This window comes from Macaca mulatta, chromosome 19 (genome assembly GCF_049350105.2).
Source record: "Macaca mulatta isolate MMU2019108-1 chromosome 19, T2T-MMU8v2.0, whole genome shotgun sequence".
NCBI classification, from domain to species: Eukaryota; Metazoa; Chordata; class Mammalia; order Primates; family Cercopithecidae; genus Macaca; species Macaca mulatta.
Window position 1 is genome coordinate 47933616 of NC_133424.1, and position 19853 is coordinate 47953468.

General features: G+C 42.0%; 1 protein-coding gene across 18 annotated transcripts in view; it reads left to right on the forward strand.

The window, feature by feature from the left end:
* Positions 1-19853, forward strand: part of ZNF567 (zinc finger protein 567) — a 59536-nt gene that overhangs the window by 34932 nt on the left and 4751 nt on the right. For all 18 annotated transcript variants that reach the window (XM_077982500.1, XM_077982505.1, XM_077982507.1 and 15 more), the window contains 2 exons: positions 11727-11853; positions 12124-12210. In XM_077982500.1, the coding sequence (XP_077838626.1) occupies positions 11727-11853; positions 12124-12210 (214 nt within the window). The remainder of the gene's footprint in view (positions 1-11726; positions 11854-12123; positions 12211-19853) is intronic.

Consider the following 19853-nt stretch of genomic DNA (forward strand, 5'->3'; position numbering starts at 1 on the left):
GGCGTGTACCACCACGCCCAGCTAATTTTTCTATTTTTTTCAGAGACAGAGTTTCACCATGTTGCCTAGGCTGGTCTTGAGCTTTTGGGTTCAAGCAGTCTGCCTGCCTTGGCCCCCCCAAAGTGCTAGGATTATAGGTGTGAGCCACTGTGCCTGGAATACACCTGAATTTTAGAGGGGATACATTCAAACTATAGTATATGATATACCTGATTTCCATCCTTTTTACTGTTGTTGTTTTGTGTGTGTGTGTGTGTGTTTTATTTTTTGTTTTGTTTTGTTTGTTCTGTCACCCAGACTGGAGTGCAGTGGTGCAATCAACTTCCCAGGATCCAGCAATCCTTCCACCTTAGCCTCCTGAGTAGCTAGGACTACAGGCATGTGCCACCTCATCTGGCTGATTTTTAAATTTTTTGTAGAGATAGGGTCTCCCTATGTTGCCTAGGCTGGTTTTGAACTCCTGGGTCCACATGATCCTCCTGCTCGGCCTCCCAAAGTGCTGGGATTATAGGTGTGAGCCACTGTACCTTGCCCTTCCTTTATTCTTTTATTTACCTATGTTTTAATGTTTATAGTTAATCTGGTACAGCTAGGAGATAGTTTGGTTTTTCTTTTTTCTCTTATCTGATACCCTTATCTTTTAATTGGAGTTTTTAGTTCATTCAATGTAATTATCAATATAGTTGAGTTTAAATATGCCATCTTCCTATTTTTTCCAATTATATTTTTTCTTTCAGATTGAGAAATCTTTTATGATTTCATTTTTTTCTGTATGAGTCACTTATTAGAAGTACCTCTTTATTTTCTTGTTTGTTTTGTTTTTTAGTGGTTGCTCTAGGCCAGAGATTGGCAAACCATTGCATTTGAGCTAAGTCAGGCATGATGCCTGATTTTGTAGAGTTTTATTGGAACTCAGCCAACTGTGAAAGCATTTTGCATAGTTTATATTGCTTTCTTTCTCTTCATGTTCACTGATCTTTTCTTTCTTCAATGTGTAATCTGTTGTTACTACCACCTGTTGTATTTTTCATATCGTGTATTTTTCTTCTCTAGAAGTTTTCTTTGATCCTTTTTATATCTTCCATTTCTCTCATAATTATCTTTTTTTCTACATTCTTGAGCTTATGGAGTATGTTTATAATCCTGTTTTTTTGTTGTTGAGACGGAGTTTCACTCTTGTCGCTCAGGCTGGAGTGCAATGGTGTGATCTCAGCTCGCTGCAACCTCTGCTTTCCAGGTTTAAGTGATTCTCCTGCCTGAGTAGCTGGGATTACAGGCACATGCCACCATGTCGGGCTAATTTTTGTATGTTTAATAGAGATGGAGTTTCACCATTTTGGCCAGGCTGATCTCGAACTCCTGACCTCAGGTGATCCGCCTGCCTTGGCCTCCCAAATGCTGGAATTACAGGCCTGAGCCACTGCGCCCGGCCTATAATAGTCCTGTTTTAACATCCTTGTTTTTTGTTTGTTTGAGGCAGGGTCTCACTCTGATGCCCAGGCTGGAGTGCAGTGGTACAGGCAGAGCTCACTGCAGCCTCCAACTCCTGGGCCCAAGCGATCCCCCTACCTCAGTCTCTGCAGTGTAGCTGGGACCACAGGTGTGTGCCACCACACCTGGCTAATTTTTAAATTTTTTGTAGAGACAGAGTTTTGCTATGTTGCCCAGGCTGGTCTCAAACGCCTGGGCTCAAGTGATCTTTCTGCCTCGGCTTCCCAGAGTTCTGGAATTACTGGCATGAGCCACTGTGCCCAGCCCATCTTGTTTGTTAAATCCATCACCTCTGTCATTTCTGGGTCTGTTTCATTTCTGGGTCTGTTTCATTTCTGGGTCTGTTTCTTTTGATCATTTTTTTTCCTTCATGAATATTAGTCCTATTTTGCATGCTTGGAAATTTTTTACTTGAATTTTAAATTGCTGAATGCTGGATTTTGTTATGTTACATTAAAGAATTAAGTTATTTCAGTCCATTTTGATCCTTTTGAGGCTTGCTTTTAAGTTTTTGTTAGTGTAGGTCCAAGAGCAGCATTTGGTCTACGGCTAATTTAGTCCCATTCCTAAGGTCAGCAACCTATAGCCTGAGATCCAGATCCAGCTTTCTGTTGGCTTGTGAGTATTGAAACACAGTCACACTCACTCATTTACATTCCATTTATAGCTGCTTTCCTATTAACTGCAGAGTCGCTGTGACAGAGACCATTCAGCTGAGAAAGCCTGAAATACTTATCTGCCCCTTTGCAGAAAAAGTTTGTCAAGCCCTGCTCTACCTAAAACTTGTGTATTACCAATTCTTTCTACTCTGGCTGATAGGAACATAAATTTCCCAGGACTGTTTGACTTTCCTCTGATTCTTCATGTAATTTTATGTAATTCTTCATGTAATTTTACCCCCATATATTTGCAGATCAGTGATTAGCCATGGATTCAGAGGGACAACTTTGCAGATATCTAGATTGATCTTTCTCTGTAACATTCTCTTTCTCTCTCTCTCTCCCTGCCCCTGCAGCCACCATGTCTGTCTGTCTCTCTCTCTCTCTCTGCTATTTCTTCGTCTTCAACTTTCTTCCAAGAGTTTTAGCCATCTTGGACTTCCCAAATCTCTGTTTCTTGTTTTTCGTTTTTTTTTTTCTTTTGAGATGGAGTTTCACTCTTGTTACCCAGGCTGGAGTGCAATGGCACAGTCTCAGCTCACCACAACCTCTGCCTCCCGGTGATTCTCCTGCCTCAGCCTCCCGAGGAACTGGGATTACAGGCATTCACCATCACACCCTGCTAATTTTGTATTTTTAGTAGAGACAGGGTTTCTCTATGTTGGTCAGGCTGGTCTCAAACTCCCAACCTCAGGTGATTGCCCGCCTTGGCCTCCCAAAGTGCCGGGATTACAGGCGTGAGCCACCGCTTTCAGACATGTTTTGCGCCTGGCCCGTTTTTTTTTTTTTTTTTTTTTTTTTTTTGAGACGGAGTCTCGCTCTGTGGCCCAGGCTGGAGTGCAGTGGCCAGATCTCAGCTCACTGCAAGCTCCGCCTCCTGGGTTTTATGCCATTCTCCTGCCTCAGCCTCCCGAGTAGCTGGGACTACAGGCGCCCGCCACCTTGCCCGGCTAGTTTTTTTTTTTTTTTTTTTGTATTTTTTGGTAGAGACGGGGTTTCACCGTATTGGCCAGGATGGTCTCGATCTCCTGACCTCGTGATCCGCCCGTCTCGGCCTCCCAAAGCGCCTGGCCCCGTTTTTGTTTTTAGAGATAAGAGTCTCAGTCTGTTGCCCAGGCTAGAGTGCAACAGACTCAAACTCTTCCCTCTAAAAACAAAACAAAAAAAAAACAAGAAAAAGCTATGCATGATCATAGCTCACTGCAACCTCAAACCCCTTGACTCAAGTGATCTGCCCACATTGTTCTCCCAAAGGTCTGGGTTTACAGGTGTGAGGCACCGCCCCGGCCTGTTTGTTCGACTCAGGGACACTGCTGGGCTGTTTGTGCTTCCCCTTCCTTGTGCTATGGCCTAGAAAATGCTTTTAGGCAATAAGCTGGGACAATTATAGGGCTTACTTTGTTTACCTCTCGCAAAGATCACCATTCTGTGCTGTCAACTGGTCAGTGCTTCAAGCATTAATATATTTCTGTTGTTTAATATATTTTTATAATTTTTTTAGTTGTTTATGGTAGGAGGGAATTTCTCATAGCAGTTAATTCTTCTGACATGAAAGGAAGTCAGAAATATCTGTTTGTTTTATTGGGCAGTTAACTTGACTGAACTCAAACTTCAGACTATTCCTTACGATTGGTGGCAGCTTGAATCCCTACTTTATTTCTTTTATTTTTTTTACCAGGCTGCTTGGTTCTGACCCATGCATGCCTAATTGAGTTAGGTATCAGCCGAAGATGTTAACAAAGTTTATTCAGTGTCTTTTCTCCAACTCCCACATTCAGTTTCATAGGATTTCTCCACTTTCTTTCCAGCTGTTGTTGTTGCCCTGAGTTCTGTCCTTTGCTTCTTCAAGTAAGGCAGGCCATGAGTTCCCACCTGAATTGCATTTGCCACACATGGTGTCTACAAGGGACCTGCCCCCAGGCCACAAGTAATATAAATTGCTAATTGTCCCATTGCTCTTCTGTTCTTCCAAGTGTAGACCACCCCCCCACTCCAGTCTGTCTGTTTGAGACACTTTGCAGTGCCTTCAGATAGTTATTTTTATATTTTATCCAAGATTAACATTGTCATTTTCAGTAACATAGTCAAATAAAAGCTACTTTGCCATTCTCTAAAGCAGAGTTTGTATTTTTTAATCAACTTAATAAATACTCATTTTAAGCATATAGTTAATGAAGCTTGGAAGTATATAGCTCTACATAATCACCACAACAATCAAGATTACAGAATTTTCATTACTCCAGAAGTTGCCTCATGTGCCATACAGTTAGTTGCTCCACTGCCAGCTCCAGCTTCAGTGGTCATGTATCTGCCTCCGTCACTATAGTTTTGCTTCTGGAATTTCATAAAAATGGAATCATAGAATATATAGCTTTTTGGGAGGTTGGCTTACTTAACTCAGGTAATGTTTTTGAAAGTCACTCATATTCTGTATGTCATTACACCCCTGTATTGCTGAGTATTTTTCCATTGTGTGAATATACTACAATTTGTTTATCCAGTCACCTTTATTTCTTTTGAGTAAATACCTAGGTGTGGAATCTGTGGGTTATGTGGAAAGTGTTTGTTTAACTTTATCAGAAACTGTGAACTCAAAGCAGTTGTGTTGTTTTATTTTCCCATGATCAAATGCATGAGAGTTCTAATAGCTCCACATATTTTCTGGATACAATTCTTTTGTCATATAAAAGGACTATGAATATCTTCTCTCAGTCTGTGACTTGATTTTCTTAATGGTGTTTTTCAAAGCCGAAGTTTTTCATTTTATGAAATTCAATGTTTTTAAAAGTTTATGATTCATGCTTTTTGTATTAAATTTAAATTTGTAAGTCTCTCTCAGCTTGCATCTGCAAATTTTGATGTTTTTATTTAGTTGGAAATATTTTCTGAAAATTTCCTTTTTGATTATCCTTTGACCCCGAATTATTAATAGTTACTTAGAAGTATATTGTTTAGTTTTCAAACATTTGGGGCTTATCTAGGCATCTTATTTTTATTGAGATTTAATTTACTTTCACTGTTGTCAGAGAACATATTCCATATGAATTTGTCTTTACTCTATTGAGACTTATTTAGGTTCCACCTTGGTGAGTAGTCTGTTTGCTCTTGAGAAGGGTATGTATTGTAAAATTACTGAAAGTGCTTTTCTATAAATGTCAAATGGGTTTAGATGGTTGGTAGTATTCTTTTTTTTTTTTTTTTTTTTTTTGAGACGGAGTCTTGCTCTGTCGCCCAGGCTGGAGTGCAGTGGCCGGATCTCAGCTCACTGAAAGCTCCGCCTCCCGAGTTTACGCCATTCTCCTGCCTCAGCCTCCCAAGTAGCTGGGACTACAGGCGCCCGCCACCTCGCCCGGCTAGTTTTTTGTATTTTTTTTTAGTAGAGACGGGGTTTCACCGGGTTAGCCAGGACGGTCTCGATCTCCTGACCTCGTGATCCGCCCGTCTCGGCCTCCCAAAGTGCAAGGATTACAGGCTTGAGCCACCGCGCCCGGCCTAGTATTCTTTACATATTCTGGCTGTTTACAGATTTACCCCCTTTGGTTTGTTTCTTTCAGTTGCTGACAAATATTAACATCAACTATGATTTTGGACTTTAAAAAATCTCATTTTACTTTTGTCAAGTTTTGCTTAATGTATTTTGGAACTATTTAATTAGGTGACTATACATTTATGACTGTAACATCTTCCAGATGTATTTGTTCTTTATTACTATGAAATGTCCTTCTTTGTGGCTAGTAGTAACACTCCTCTAGTTGAAATCTGTTTTGTCTGATATTTCTGTAGCCACTTCAGCTTGTATTTGTATGTCTTTTTAGTGGTTAGTGTTTCTCTATCTTTTTTCATCCTTTTACTTTCAGCCTATTTGTATCTTTGTTTTTTTAAAATAAGTCTCTTGTAGACAGAATGAATATATTTGAGTCTTTTTTTTTTTTTTTTTTGAGACGGAGTCTTGCTCTATTGCCCGGGCTGGAGTGCAGTGGCGCAATCTCAGCTCACTGCAAGCTCCACCTCCTGGGTTCACACCATTCTCCTGCCTCAGCCTCCCAAGTAGCTGGGACTACAGGCACCTGCCACCACGCCCGGCTAATTTTTGTTTTTTTGTATTTTTAGTAGAGATGGGGTTTCACCATGTTAGCCAGGATGGTCTCGATCTCCTGACCTTGTGATCCACCTGCCTCAGCCTCCCAAAGTGCTGGGATTACAGGCATGAGCCACCACGCCCAGCCAAGTCTTTTTTTTTTTTTTTTTTTCTGAGACAGGGTCTTACTCTGTTGCCCAGGCTGGAGTGCAGTGGTGCAGTCAATGCTCACTGCAGCCTTGACCTCCTAGGCTCAAGTAACCCTCCTATCTCAGCCTCCCAAGTAGCTAGGACCACAGGCATGTGCCACCATACCTAGCTAATTTTTTTTTTTTTTTTTACTTTTTTTTGGGAGTCAGAGTCTCACTGTGTCGCCCAGGCTGGAGTGAAGTGGCACAATCCTGGCTCACTGCAGCCTCTGCCTCCTGAGTTGAAGCGATTTTTGTGCCTCAGCCTCCGGAGTAGCTGGGACTATGGGCATGCATCTCCACTTCCAGCTAATTTTTGTATTTTTAGTAGACATGGGGGTTTCACCATGTTGGCCAGGCTAGTCTTGAACTCCTGACCTCAAGTGATCTGACTGCCTTGTCCTCCCAAAGTGCTGGGATTACAGGGGTGGGCCATCACGGATGCCCAGCGCCTAGGTAATTTTTTTTTTTTTTTTTTGTAGACACAGGGTCTCACTATGTTACCTAGGCTGCTTATGAACTCCTGGGCTGAAGTGATCCTCCCACCTCGGTCTCCCAAACTGTTGGGATTACAGCTGTGAGCCACCACACGCAGCCTATTTGAATCTTGCTTTCATAGACACTGATAATCTCTGCCTTCTCATTGGAGTGTTTAGTCCATTTACATTGAATACAAGTAAAGGTATAGTTGCATTTAGGGCAGTCATTTTCGCCATTTGTTTTATGATTGCCTAACTTGTTTCGTTTTGCATTTCAATTTTTTTTTTTTTTTGAGATAGAATCTTGTTCTGTACCCAGGCTGGAATACAGTGGTGCCATCTCAGCTCACTGCAACTTCTGCCTCAGCCTCCCTAATAGCTGGGACTATAGGTGTGCACCACCACACTCAGCTAATTTTTGTATTTTTGGTAGAGACAGGGTTTTGCTATGTTGGTCAGGCTGGTCTCAAACTCCTGGGCTCAGGTCATCCGCCAGCCTTGGCCTCCTAAAATGTGGGATTACAGGCCTATTTTTTAGAGCAGTTTTAAGTTCATGTCCAAACTGAACAGAAAAACAGAAAGATCCTATATACTTATTCCCTGCACACACACAGTATCTCTCACTATCAGTATCTGGCACCAGAGAAGTCCATTTGTACAAACGCTGGAGCTACATTAACACGTTATTGTCACCCAAAATTTATAGTTTACATTAGGGTTCACTGTTGATATTGCTATTGTGGGTTTTGACAAATATATAATGGCATATATTCACCATTATATTATCTTACAAAACGGTTTCACTGCCCGGAAAATCCTCTTTGCTCTGCCTGTTTATCCCTCCCTCCCTGCTACCCCCTGGAAACCACTGATCTTTTTACTCTCTCCAAAATGTTGCCTTTTCCAAAATGCCATATGGTTAGAATCTGGAAGGCTATATACTATGTAGCCTTTTCAGAGTGGCTTCATTCACTTGGTAATATGCATTTAAATTCCACCTAACCTGTTTTTGCTTATCTATTCCTGCATTCTGTTGTATTTTGTGTCAGTCACATACGTTTTAATGATTCATTTTCATTCCTCTGTTACCTTTTTAGTTATGCATTTGCATTTTTTGCGTGATTGCCCTAGGATTACAGTATGGATCTTCAACTTATCAGGATTTTCTTAGGATTAATGTTAAATTAGTTATGGTAAAAATACATCAATCTTGCCACATTATAGTTTCATTTATTAATACCTGTCTTTTACTTTTTTGTTTGCCATGTATATGATATTTATGTTTGTAATAAATGGTATTGGAATGTTTATTTTAAGTCAAGGTTCCATAGTCCACAGGCCAAATCCAGCCTATTTCAAACCTATTTTGTACAGATTGTGAGCTAAGAATTGTCTTTGCGGCCGGGCGCGGTGGCTCAAGCCTGTAATCCCAGCACTTTGGGAGGCCGAGACGGGCGGATCACGAGGTCAGGAGATCGAGACCATCCTGGCTAACCCGGTGAAACCCCGTCTCTACTAAAAAATACAAAAAACTAGCCGGGCGAGGTGGCAGGCGCCTGTAGTCCCAGCTACTCGGGAGGCTGAGGCAGGAGAATGGCGTAAACCCAGGAGGCGGAGCTTACAGTGAGCCGAGATCCGGCCACTGCACTCCAGCCTGGGCGACAGAGCGAGACTCCATCTCAAAAAAAAAAAAAAAAAAAAGAATTGTCTTTGCATTTGAAACGTTTGAAAACATTTACAAGAAAAAATATTTCTGACACACTAAAACTTCATGAAATTTAAACATTAGTGTCCATAACTAAGTTTTATTGAAACACATCTTTGCTCATTTATTTACATATTATCTATGGTTGCTTTCGTGCTAAAATAGCAGAGACATTCCCTGACTGCTGCTTGAAATAGTTGTATCTTGTAAAGAAGAAAGGAAATGAATATTTATACTCTTAAAATTTTTCTTATTTTCTTCATACCTTCTTAAAGACCTTAGTGTTATTTTTACCTTAAGCCTGAAGAATTTCCTATAGGCCCCACTCCCCCGCCTTCCCCCGCCCCAGAGATGGAGGTCTTACTTTGTTGCCCGGGGTGATCTCAAACTCCTAGCTTCAAGCAGTCTTCCTACCTCAGCCCGGCAAAGTGCCCAGATTACAGAAGTAAGCCACCATGCCCGGCCTGTTAGCATTTTTGATGGTGCAGTCCTGCTGGTGATGAATTCTCTAGGTTTCATCTGAAAATATTTTGATGTTGCCTTCATTTTGAATATATAGTTTGCTGCATGTGGAATTCTTGGCTATGTAGCAGTTTAATTAGGATTTGGCTAAGTGTGGTTTTCTTTGGTGTTTATCCTTTTAGGGTTAAACTCTTTGAATATGTAAATTAAAAGTTCTTGCCAAATTTGGATGTGTTAGGCCATTATTTCCATAAAATTTATTTATGCCCTTTCTTTTTCTCTCCCCATTCTGGGACTCGAATTATATCCATGTTGGATTTTTGAATATGACCCACAGATCTTTGTGAGTCTGTTCATTTTTCATGATTCTTTTTTTCTTTCTGTTCAGATTACTTCCTTTCTCTTGATTAATTTACATGGATACTGATTCCGTATTTCTGCTCTGCTATTGAGCTTATCTAGTTAATTTTTTATTTCAGTTATTTCTTTGAATACATTTAGAGCAGCTACTTTGTAGCCTTTGTTTTTTTTGTTTTTTTGCAAAATCCAACATCAGGGCTCACTAGGAGTTAGTGTCTGTGATTGTCTTTTAGTGACTATAGGTCTTATTCCCCCACTCCTTTTTGTTTTGTTTTGTTTGCATGTTTAGTAATTTTTGCTAGAAAACTGGACATGATAAATATTATTGTAATCCAAATTCTGTTACGTCTGTTATGTTCTTCTGAGAATTATTAGTAGTAGTAGTAGTAGATAATTAGCTTGCTTGTAATCAAACATCAAACTTTGTCTCCCTGCTCAGTATAAAGCAGCTGATATATCCTCCTGGTTCTTCAAGCTTCTAGCTGCTGCCTTTTACCCTGACCTCCTGAAAGCAGATAGGTTCTCCCTTGTGTTCATGTACTTTTCTCTCAGTCAAGGAATTGGTGAGTGTTTAGATTTGGGGGCTTACGTCCCGCATTTCTCTTTTTCAAGTTTTACCCTCTACACTTCCTGCTGCTTTGTCAGTGCAAGCTGTGACACCTTAATCCAGTAAGCCTCCAGTTTTATTCTTCTTGGGCTGTGAGCAGGTTGTAGAATACCATCAGTCAAGAAGCAGAAGCCTTAGAATCTTACTAGGTGCACTTTTATTTTTCAAGATTCTTTTCTGTTGTAGTTTTGTCTGCTTTTTGCTAAGCCCTCTGTGATCTCTCCAACACATGCATATTTTATCAACCAGGAGTTGTGGCAGAGTTTATGCTCAGATTTTCATTTTCATCCTTTTTGCAGTTCCCTCGCTTCCAGAATTAACCTAAATTTCCAGCTCTCGTTTCTTTTTTATTCTTTTTTTTTTTTGTTTTTTGGTAACAGTGTCTCTGCAGGGTCACAACCTCGGCTCACTGCAACCTCCGTCTCCTGGGTTCAAGCAATTCTACTGCCTCAGCCTCCCAATTAGCTAGGATTACAGGCGCCCACCACCACACCCAGCTAAGTTTTGTATTTTTAGTAGAGACAGGGTTTCACCATGTTAGCTAGGCTGGTCTCAAACTCCTGACCTCAGATGAGCCACCGCGCCTGGCCTCGGGCTCTCGTTTCTGTCCTCCATCACCTTTGAGGAAGTAAGTGGTGGTTTTATGCCATGAGAGCTGTGGGGTTTCAGGTACCATGATGCAAAAAAAGCCACAAAATTAGCAGTTACTGTACATTGCAGTTGCTGTCCTTCAAGGATAAGCTCTTTTCCCATTTCTGCCTGCTTTGGTTGCTTTCCAGTGCCTTCTATTAGTTGTTTATTGTATGGCATGTGCACATTTTATAATTATTATCTGAGGGACTGTTTCCCTTACTGTTTTACTCTGTTATTGCTGCATGCTGAAAAATCTCACCAAGCTAATACAAACCATTTTCTTCATGTATAACATACTCATGTTAAATGGGGAAACATTTACCTCATTAGTGAAGCCTGAGAAATTGTTCTACCTTTGTGATACATGCTGTATCTTGTACATATTTCTTTGTTGTACCTTCTTGCAGGTTTGTGTTGACTTACATTTTCTTGCAAGTATGTGTTACATGCCTCTGGTAACTTCTGAGCAGAAACGGTGTTTGTCTTGGCACTTCCATAAATAAATACAGTTTTCGGCATTAAGTGACTTCACAGTAAATATTCTTAGAATGTGTTGTTTAAAAATTAACTGATGGGTATTTCTACCTTGATTTTTGTTTCCCATTCAATATAAATCATAAAACAGGGAAAATTGTAGTCTTTCTATACAAGGATTCATATGAATGCCACAAGGAAGCAGGGTCAAAAGTAGTTCCCAATATCCAGTCCACCTGTTCTTTTCTTTCTTTTTTTTTTTTTTTTTTTTGACGGAGTCTTGCTCTGTCACCCAGGCTGGAATGCAGTGGCATGATCTGGGCTCACTGCAACCTCCGCCTCCTGGTTTCAAGCTATTCTCCTGCCTCAGCCTCCTGTGTAACTGGGATTACAGGTGCGCGCCACTATGCCTAGCTAATTTTTTTTATTCTTAGTAGACATGGGGTTTCATCATCTTGGCCAGGGTGGTCTTTAACTCCTGACCTCAAGTGATCCACACACCTCGGCCTCCCAAAGTGTTAGGATTACAGGCGTGAGCCACTGTACCCAGCCAAGTCCATCTGTTCTGATTACAGTTCCTTCCATTCTAGGGATCAGTGTCATTCAATGATGTGACTGTGGACTTCACTCAGGAGGAGTGGCAGCACCTGGATCATGCTCAGAAGACTCTATATATGGATGTGATGTTGGAAAACTATTGCCACCTCATCTCTGTGGGTAAGAAAAATTCTCTTTGAAATTTTCAGTAGCATGTACTTCCTCTCAAAGTGCCTAAAGTATGTATAATCTTGAATTTCAGGAATAAAAGGTGATGAATTCCTTTTGGTTAGCAGAATGAATGATTGTGTCTTCACTTGCCCAGTGCAAGGTGCTACCTAGATTGATACACAAATGGGTATCTTAATTTGCAGTACTGAACATGCACCCTTCCTCATTTTCCAACAGTATTATAGCCCAATCAATGTAAGCCTTTTTTTCCCTTATCAGGGTGTCACATGACCAAACCTGATGTGATCCTCAAGTTGGAACGAGGAGAAGAGCCATGGACATCATTTTCAGGTCATACCTGCTTGGGTGAGTTTCTGGCTCCTAGGCAGACCTAGCAGAATGTAAATTTAAAGAGGTCAAATGGTGGGTGATACCTTTGAAATGTTTCAGGAGTATCTTTTTAAAGGCTCCTGACCTCTGAAAACCTTCACGCCTATAATCTACACTTTGGGAGGCCAAGGTAAGAGTTTCAGGCCACGAGTTCAAAGCCAGCCTGGACAGCATAGCAAGACCCCATCACTACAAAAAGACAAAAATAAAAACTTAGCCAGGGTTGGGTGTGGTGGCTCATACCTGTCATCCCAGCACTTTGGGAGGCCAAGATGGGCAGATCCCTTGAGCCCAGGAGGTTGCAACCAGCCTGGGAATCATGGCAAAACCCCATCTTTACAAAAAAAAAAAAAAAAGTTAGCTGGGCATGGTGTTGTGCACCTTTAGTCCCAGCTACTCAGGAAGCTAAGGTGGGAGGATCACTTGAGCCCAGGAGGTCAAGTCTGTGGTCAGCCATGATTACACTGCTCCAGCCTGGAGACAGAGCAAGATCCTGTCTCAAAAAAAAAAAAAAAAGAAAAGCCAGGAATGATGGCATACACCTGTGGTTCCAGCTACTTAGAAGGTTGAGGTAGGAGAATCACTTGAGCCCAAGGGTTCAAGGTTACAGTGAGCTAGAATTACGCCACTACACACCAGCCTGGGCTACAGAGCCAAGACCCTGTCTCAAAAACAAAAACAGAACCAGACTTTTAAATATCACTCTTTCTACTGGGCATGGTGGCTCACACCTGTAATCCTAGCACTTCGCAAGGCTGAGGCAGGTGGATCACCTGAGGTCGGGAGTTTGAAACCAACCTGGCCAACATAGTGAAACTCTGTCTCTACTAAAAATACAAAAATTAGCTGGGTGTGGTGGCACATGCCTGTAATCCCAGTCACTCGGGAGGCTGAGATCGGAGAATCGCTTAAACACGGTAGGCAGAGGTTCCAGTGAGCCAAGATCGTGCCACTGCACTCCAGCCTGGGCAATACAGCAAGACTCCATTTCAAAAACACACACACACACACACACACACACACACACACACACATATATATATCACTTTTCCCAAATACATTCGTTCCTAGTTTGCTTCATATTATCAAAAATAACTGCCACTCTGAGTGTACCATAAGCCTTCTTTCTTTTAGATCTTTTTTATTGACTTGCGTCTCTTTTTCCAGCATTCTCAGTTCTTACCTTGCCATTGTGATAGATTTCATCAGGAAAGCTTTATGTATTTATTTATTTTTGGTTGTTTTTTGTTTTTGTTTTTGAGACGGAATCTTACTCTGTTGCCCAGGCTGGAGTGCAGTGGTGTGATCTCAGCTCACTGCAACCTCCGCCTCCTGGGTTCAAGCAATTCTTCTGCCTTGACCTCCTAAGTAGCTGGGATTACAGGCGTGCACCAACAGGCCCAGCTAACTTTTTTGTATTTTTAGTAGAGGTGGGGTTTCACCATATTGGCCAGGCTGGTCTCAAACTCCTGAGCTTGTGATCTGCCCACCTCGACTTCCCAGAGTGCTGGGATTACAGACTTGAGCCACTGCACCTGGCACCATTATAATAGATTTCTTTCAGGCTTTCTTCAGCCTGTCTTTAAAAAGAGAGAAAATTATTGGTTAGTGGTCCTCTCCTTACTTAACATTTCCTTTCCTTCATACCACCTCGGCTTTATTTTCTGTGCTAAGTTCCCCTTCTCACTACAAATTTAGCTGTTAATTTTAGAAGTCACTTAACACGACCCAGGTTGATAAAGTCGAAGGTGCCATTTTCTTCCATTAAACCTTTGTGGTTCATTTTACATGGCTCTTCATCATTCCTGCAATCAATCCTTCATTTAAGTGACATAACACTAATTCTTTTTTTTTTTTTTTTTTTTTTTTCTGGAGACGGAGTCTCGCTCTGTCGCCCAGGCTGGAGTGCAGTGGCCGGATCTCGGCTCACTGCAAGCTCCGTCTCCTGGGTTCACGCCATTCTCCTGCCTCAGCCTTCCCGAGTAGCTGGGACTACAGGCGCCCGCCACCTCGCCCGGCTAGTTTTTTGTATTTTTTAGTAGAGACGGGGTTTCACTGTGTTAGCCAGGATGGTCTCGATCTCCTGACCTCGTGATCCGCCCATCTCGGCCTCCCAAAGTGCTGGGATTACAGGCTTGAGCCACCGCGCCCGGCCAACACTAATTCTTATCCTAATTCCTTAAATGCTTATTTACAACTTGGCCTCTTTTCTTCACCACTGTGGCCATATCACCTGAAAAATGCTTGACACATAATAGTCACAACAGATTTTATTTTTTTAAATATATGTTTATTGTTTCACTGGACACTTGGTCTCATTTCTCTCATATGCCCTCCCATGATCTACCTTTCAATTATAATGATTCCATCCATTCTCAGACTGACACTCTTTATTTTATGTGTAGATGGCACTGACGTCAATATACAAAGCACATTTCTCCTACCTTCACTCCAGTTCATCAGGCGTACTATAGTCTATCATCTCACCTATTTTCTGACAATGTGTCAGAAATGAAAATCACTGGCTTTTTCAGCTCTTAACATTTTTCCCATTTATTTGTTTATTTGTTATTTATTATTATTATTATTTTTTGAGACAGAGTCTTGCTCTGTCGGCCAGGCTGGAGTGCAGTGGTGCAATCTCGGCTCACTGCAACCTCCGCCTCCCGGGTTCACGCCATTCTCCTGCCTCAGCCTCTCGAGTAGCTGGGACTACAGGCGCCAGCCACCACGCCCAGCTAATTTTTTGTATGTTTAGTAGAGACGGGGTTTCACCGTGTTAGCCAGGATGGTCTCAATCTCCTGACCTCGTGATCCGCCCGCCTTGACCTCCCAAAGTGCTGGGATTATAGGCATGAGCCACCGTGCCCAGCCATATTTATTTATTATTTTTGAGATGGAGTCCTGCTCTGTCGCCCAGGCTGGAGTACAGTGGTGCGATCTTGGCTCACTGCAAACTCCACCTCCTGGGTTCAAGTGATTTTCCTGCCTCCGCCTCCAGAGTAGCTGGGATTACAGGTGCCCACCACCACGCCCAGCTAATTTTTGTATTTTTAGTAGAGATGGGGTTTCGCCATGTTGGCCAGGCTGGTCTCGAACTCCTGACCTCAGGTGATCCACCCGCCTCGACCTCCCAAAGTGTTCAGATTACAGGCATGAGCCACTGTGCCCGGCCTCCCAAAGTGCTCCAATTACAGGCATGAGCCACCATGCCTATCCTCCCGTTATTTAATTCATTATTATTATTTTTATTATTTTTATTTTTTTATTTTGATTTTTATTATTATTATTTTTTATTTGAGATGGAGTTTCACTCTTGTTGCCCAGGCTGGAGTGCAATGGGGTGATCTTCACTCACTGCAGCCTCCGGCTCCCAGGTTCAAGCAATTCTCTTGCCTCAGCCTCCCTAGTAGCTGGGATTACAGGCATGTGCCACCATGCCCGGCTAATTTTGTATTTTTAATAGAGATGGGGTTTCTCCCTGTTGGTCAGGCTGGTCTTGAACTCCTGACCTCAGGGGATCTGCCCGCCTTGGCCTCCCAAAGTACTGGGATTATAGGCGCCCAACCCCTTCAAAATAATTTTGTTTCTACTACAAAGTCAACTTGGTTTTTCTGTTTCTCTTATCATCTCTTTGCAATTTGTGATATGGTTATCAGCTTGTGAAATATATTGACATTCTCCCATATTCTCATTTCTCACTGACATCATACAAAATGACAACTATCTTATTTCATGTATTTATTACTGGAATTATCATTTGTCTTTGTGATAAGTTTTGTCTGGATTCATTCAATGTTTATTGTTACTTTCCTCACAAAGTATCCCATCAGTTTTTCCCTATTTTTTATCATTTATTATATGAAATTGAAATTTCTTTCAGGAACTGTCACAATAAGCCCTCATCTGGTCTTTTCAACTTTCTCTTGGAGAAAATTCTTGATAATTTCCACATGATCTAGTCTCCTAATTGTTGTTCATGAATGTAGGGTTTGTTATCACATAGATACTTTTCGTTGTGTTGTGTTCTCCCTTTATACTATATATCTTTTTTTTTTTTTTTTTTGACAGAGTCTCACTCTGTTGCCCAGGCTGGAATGCAGTGGCTTGATCTTGGCTCACTGCATGCTCTGCCTTCCTGGTTCATGCCATTCTCCTGCCTCAGCCTCCCGAGTAGCTGGGACTACAGGCGCCCACCACCACGCCCAGCTAATTTTTTGTATTTTTTAGTAGAGACGGGGTTTCACCGTGTTAGCTAGGATGGTCTTGATCTCCTGACCTTGTGATCCACCCACCTTGGCCTCCCAAAGTGCTGGGATTACAGGCGTGAGCCACCGTGCCCAGCCTATACTATATATCTTCTATGTCTCAAGATTTCTCTGTGAACTCTTCCTTGATTACTGCACATCATATGTACCTTACTTTTTTTCTGAATTCCTGTGCTAACTACTGACTATAACACAAACATGCACAATTCTTGAATACAGTCGTATAATTTCTTTCCTAATTGTTTATGCTTAAGGATTTTTAAGGATGCTTCAGGATTCTTTCCCTCAAAAATAAGATCCCTTTTGAATCTTCATTTTTTTGAGGGAATCAAGCATTCTTAAGGATTCTTTTCCTAAAAGATAAGATCCCTTTTGAAACTTCATTACTGTGGTATTATTTAACATGTTAGGTGTTCAGTAGTTGCTGCGTTAATTGCTTATGGAGCTATGTAAGGGAGATATCTTTTCATCCATTCAGAAAGCATATACTAGCAAGTTCTTTTTAGATGTACCTACTCATGCTGTGTCCCTATAGATTGTGCTTGAAGTGGTTGCATTCTGCCAGACATCACCTAACTATGATTATGCAGGGATCATGTAAACTCAAAAGAATTTTTTTTTTTTTTTTTTTTGAGACGGAGTCTCACGCTGTTGCCCAGGCTGGAGTGCAGTGGCGCGATCTCGGCTCACTGCAAGCTCCGCCTCCTGGGTTCACGCCATTCTCCTGCCTCGGCCTCCTGAGTAGCTAGGACTACAGGCGCCCGCCACCCCGCCCGGCTAATTTTTTGTATTTTTAGTAGAGACGGGGTTTCACTGTGGTCTCGATCTCCTGACCTTGTGATCCGCCCGCCTCGGCCTCCCAAAGTGCTGGGATTACAGGCTTGAGCCACCGCGCCCGGCCAGAATTTTTTTTTTTTTAAGACGGAGTCTCGCTCTGTCGTCCAGGCTGGAGTGCAGTGGTGTGATCTCGGCTCACTGTAAACTCCACCTCCCAGGTTCAATTGATGCTCCTGACTCAGCCTCCGGAGTAGCTGGGACTACAGGCGCATGCCACCATGACTGGCCAGCTTTTTTTGTATTTTTATTAGGGACAGTTTCACCATGTCGGCCAGGCTGGTCTGGAACTCCTGACCTCAGGTGATCTGCCAGCCTCGGCCTGTCAAAGTGCTGGGATTACAGGCATGAGCCACTGTGCCCAGCCCAAAAGAGTTTAAAGATCACCAAAAAAGTATTTCTATGACAAAGGATCACTATCAAGTCTGCATTTTTCATGAAATATTTATGTCAAAGTGTAAGATTGTTAAAAGAGTTGTTAACATAATTTTTCTAGACAATAATTATATTGTCTAGAAAATTTTAAAGAAATAGAGCTTAAGGCCAGGCGCAGCACTCTAGCCTGGTCGACAGAGTGAGACTCCGTCTCAAAAAAAAAGAAATAGAGCTTAAAATGATGGGGGAAATATATGAAGGGTTTATGAGATCGTGGAACGATATGATTTCTTTGAAGATTCTCTAAAGATAAATGGAAGTAAACCTGGAAGGCAAGCTAATTAATTAAAAGAATGTGGCTGGGCGCGGTGGCTCAAGCCTGTAATCCCAGCACTTTGGGAGGCCGAGACGGGTGGATCACGAGGTCAGGAGATCGAGACCATCCTGTCTAACACGGTGAAACCCCGTCTCTACTAAAAAAATACGAAAACCTAGCCGGGCATGGTGGCGGGCGCCTGTAGTCCCAGAGAGGCTGAGGCAGGAGAATGGTGTGAACCCGGGAGGCGGAGCTTGCAGTGAGCTGAGATCCGGTCACTGCACTCCAGCCTGGGTGACAGAGCGAGACTCCATCTCAAAAAATAAATAAATAAAATAAAAAAAAATAGGCCGGGCACGGTGGCTCAAGCCTGTAATCCCAGCACTTTGGGAGGCCGAGACGGGCGGATCACGAGGTCAGGAGATCAAGACCATCCTGGCTAACACGGTGAAACCCCGTCTCTACTAAAAATACAAAAAATTAGCCGGGCGTGGTGGCGGGCGCCTGTAGTCCCAGCTACTCGGAGGCTGAGGCGGGAGAATGGCGTGAACCCGGGAGGCGGAGCTTGCAGTGAGCCGAGATCGCACCACTGCACTCCAGCCTGGGAGACACAGCGAGACTCCGTCTCAAAAAATAAATAAATAAATAAAAATAAAAAAAAAATAAAAGAATGTGTACACAAGTGTGTTATTAGGAATAAGTAAGGTATATACAGGGCAGTAAGTATCAGGCCTGACTGAGGCAAAAACTACCTGTTATAAACAGGTGAGATCTGTCAGGTATGTGGACAGCCCTGAAAACTTGTGAGAATATAAAAAATGAATCTAGACAATATAGTTTTGTTTATAGGAGAAATTCCTTGTATATGTTAGTATTGGAGTTTTTGGACTCAATGAAGAAATAGGTTTTTGAGCATAGCTTTAACATTGCTTCATTAGATATAGATGATTGCAAGGTAAGTAAAGTTAGAAATAGCTATACTTTTATAAGAGAAATGAAGGTTAAAGTTAATGTATGATCTAGGACCAGATTGTTTAATCTACCATATGAAATTAGTATTCTAATCTACCATATGAAAAGCTGGAATAAAGGAATGTTACTGCATTGGGGAAGGATGTAAGCCAGTCTTTCCTTAAACCTGAAAAAGTGAGTCAGTAACTGAAAAGAGGACTAGTCATGACAGCTTTGTTATTGAACAATTCTGAAAGAAGTGATTTAGCAGCTGTCTGAATACAGCAATTGAATATATTCTGATCTGTTTTAAAGTTGCTATTGGAAGTATTTTACTAATTTTCCCTTCGTAAGAGAAAATAATTCCTACCTATGTAGAGGATAGAGCATAGACTATAGGATTGTTTTGCTAAATACTAGAAAATGAATTGATAATTTAAAAACTAAATCAATGACAACTGCATAGAGGAGGTGGGTTCGACAGCTGTATGTGTTTTACCGCAGTCATCTAGGGATGTTTTTATAAAAGTATTGGTGATCGGCCAGGCACAGTGGCTCATACCTGTAATCTCAGCACTTTGGGAGGCCGAGGCGGGCAGATCAAGAGGTCAGGAGTTCGAGACCAGCCTGGCCGGCCTGGTGAAACCCCCGTCTCTACTAAAAATACAAAAAATTAGCTAGGCGTGGTGGCATGTGCCTGTAATCCCAGCTACTCAGGAGGCTGAGGCAGGAGAATCGCTTGAACCCGGGAGGCAGAGGTTGCGGTGAGCTGAGATCATGCCACTGCACTCCAGCCTGGGCGACAAAGTGAGACTCTGTCTCAAAAAAAAAAAAAATTATAGGTGATCTGTGTCCTCCAGAAATAATCTTTCTTC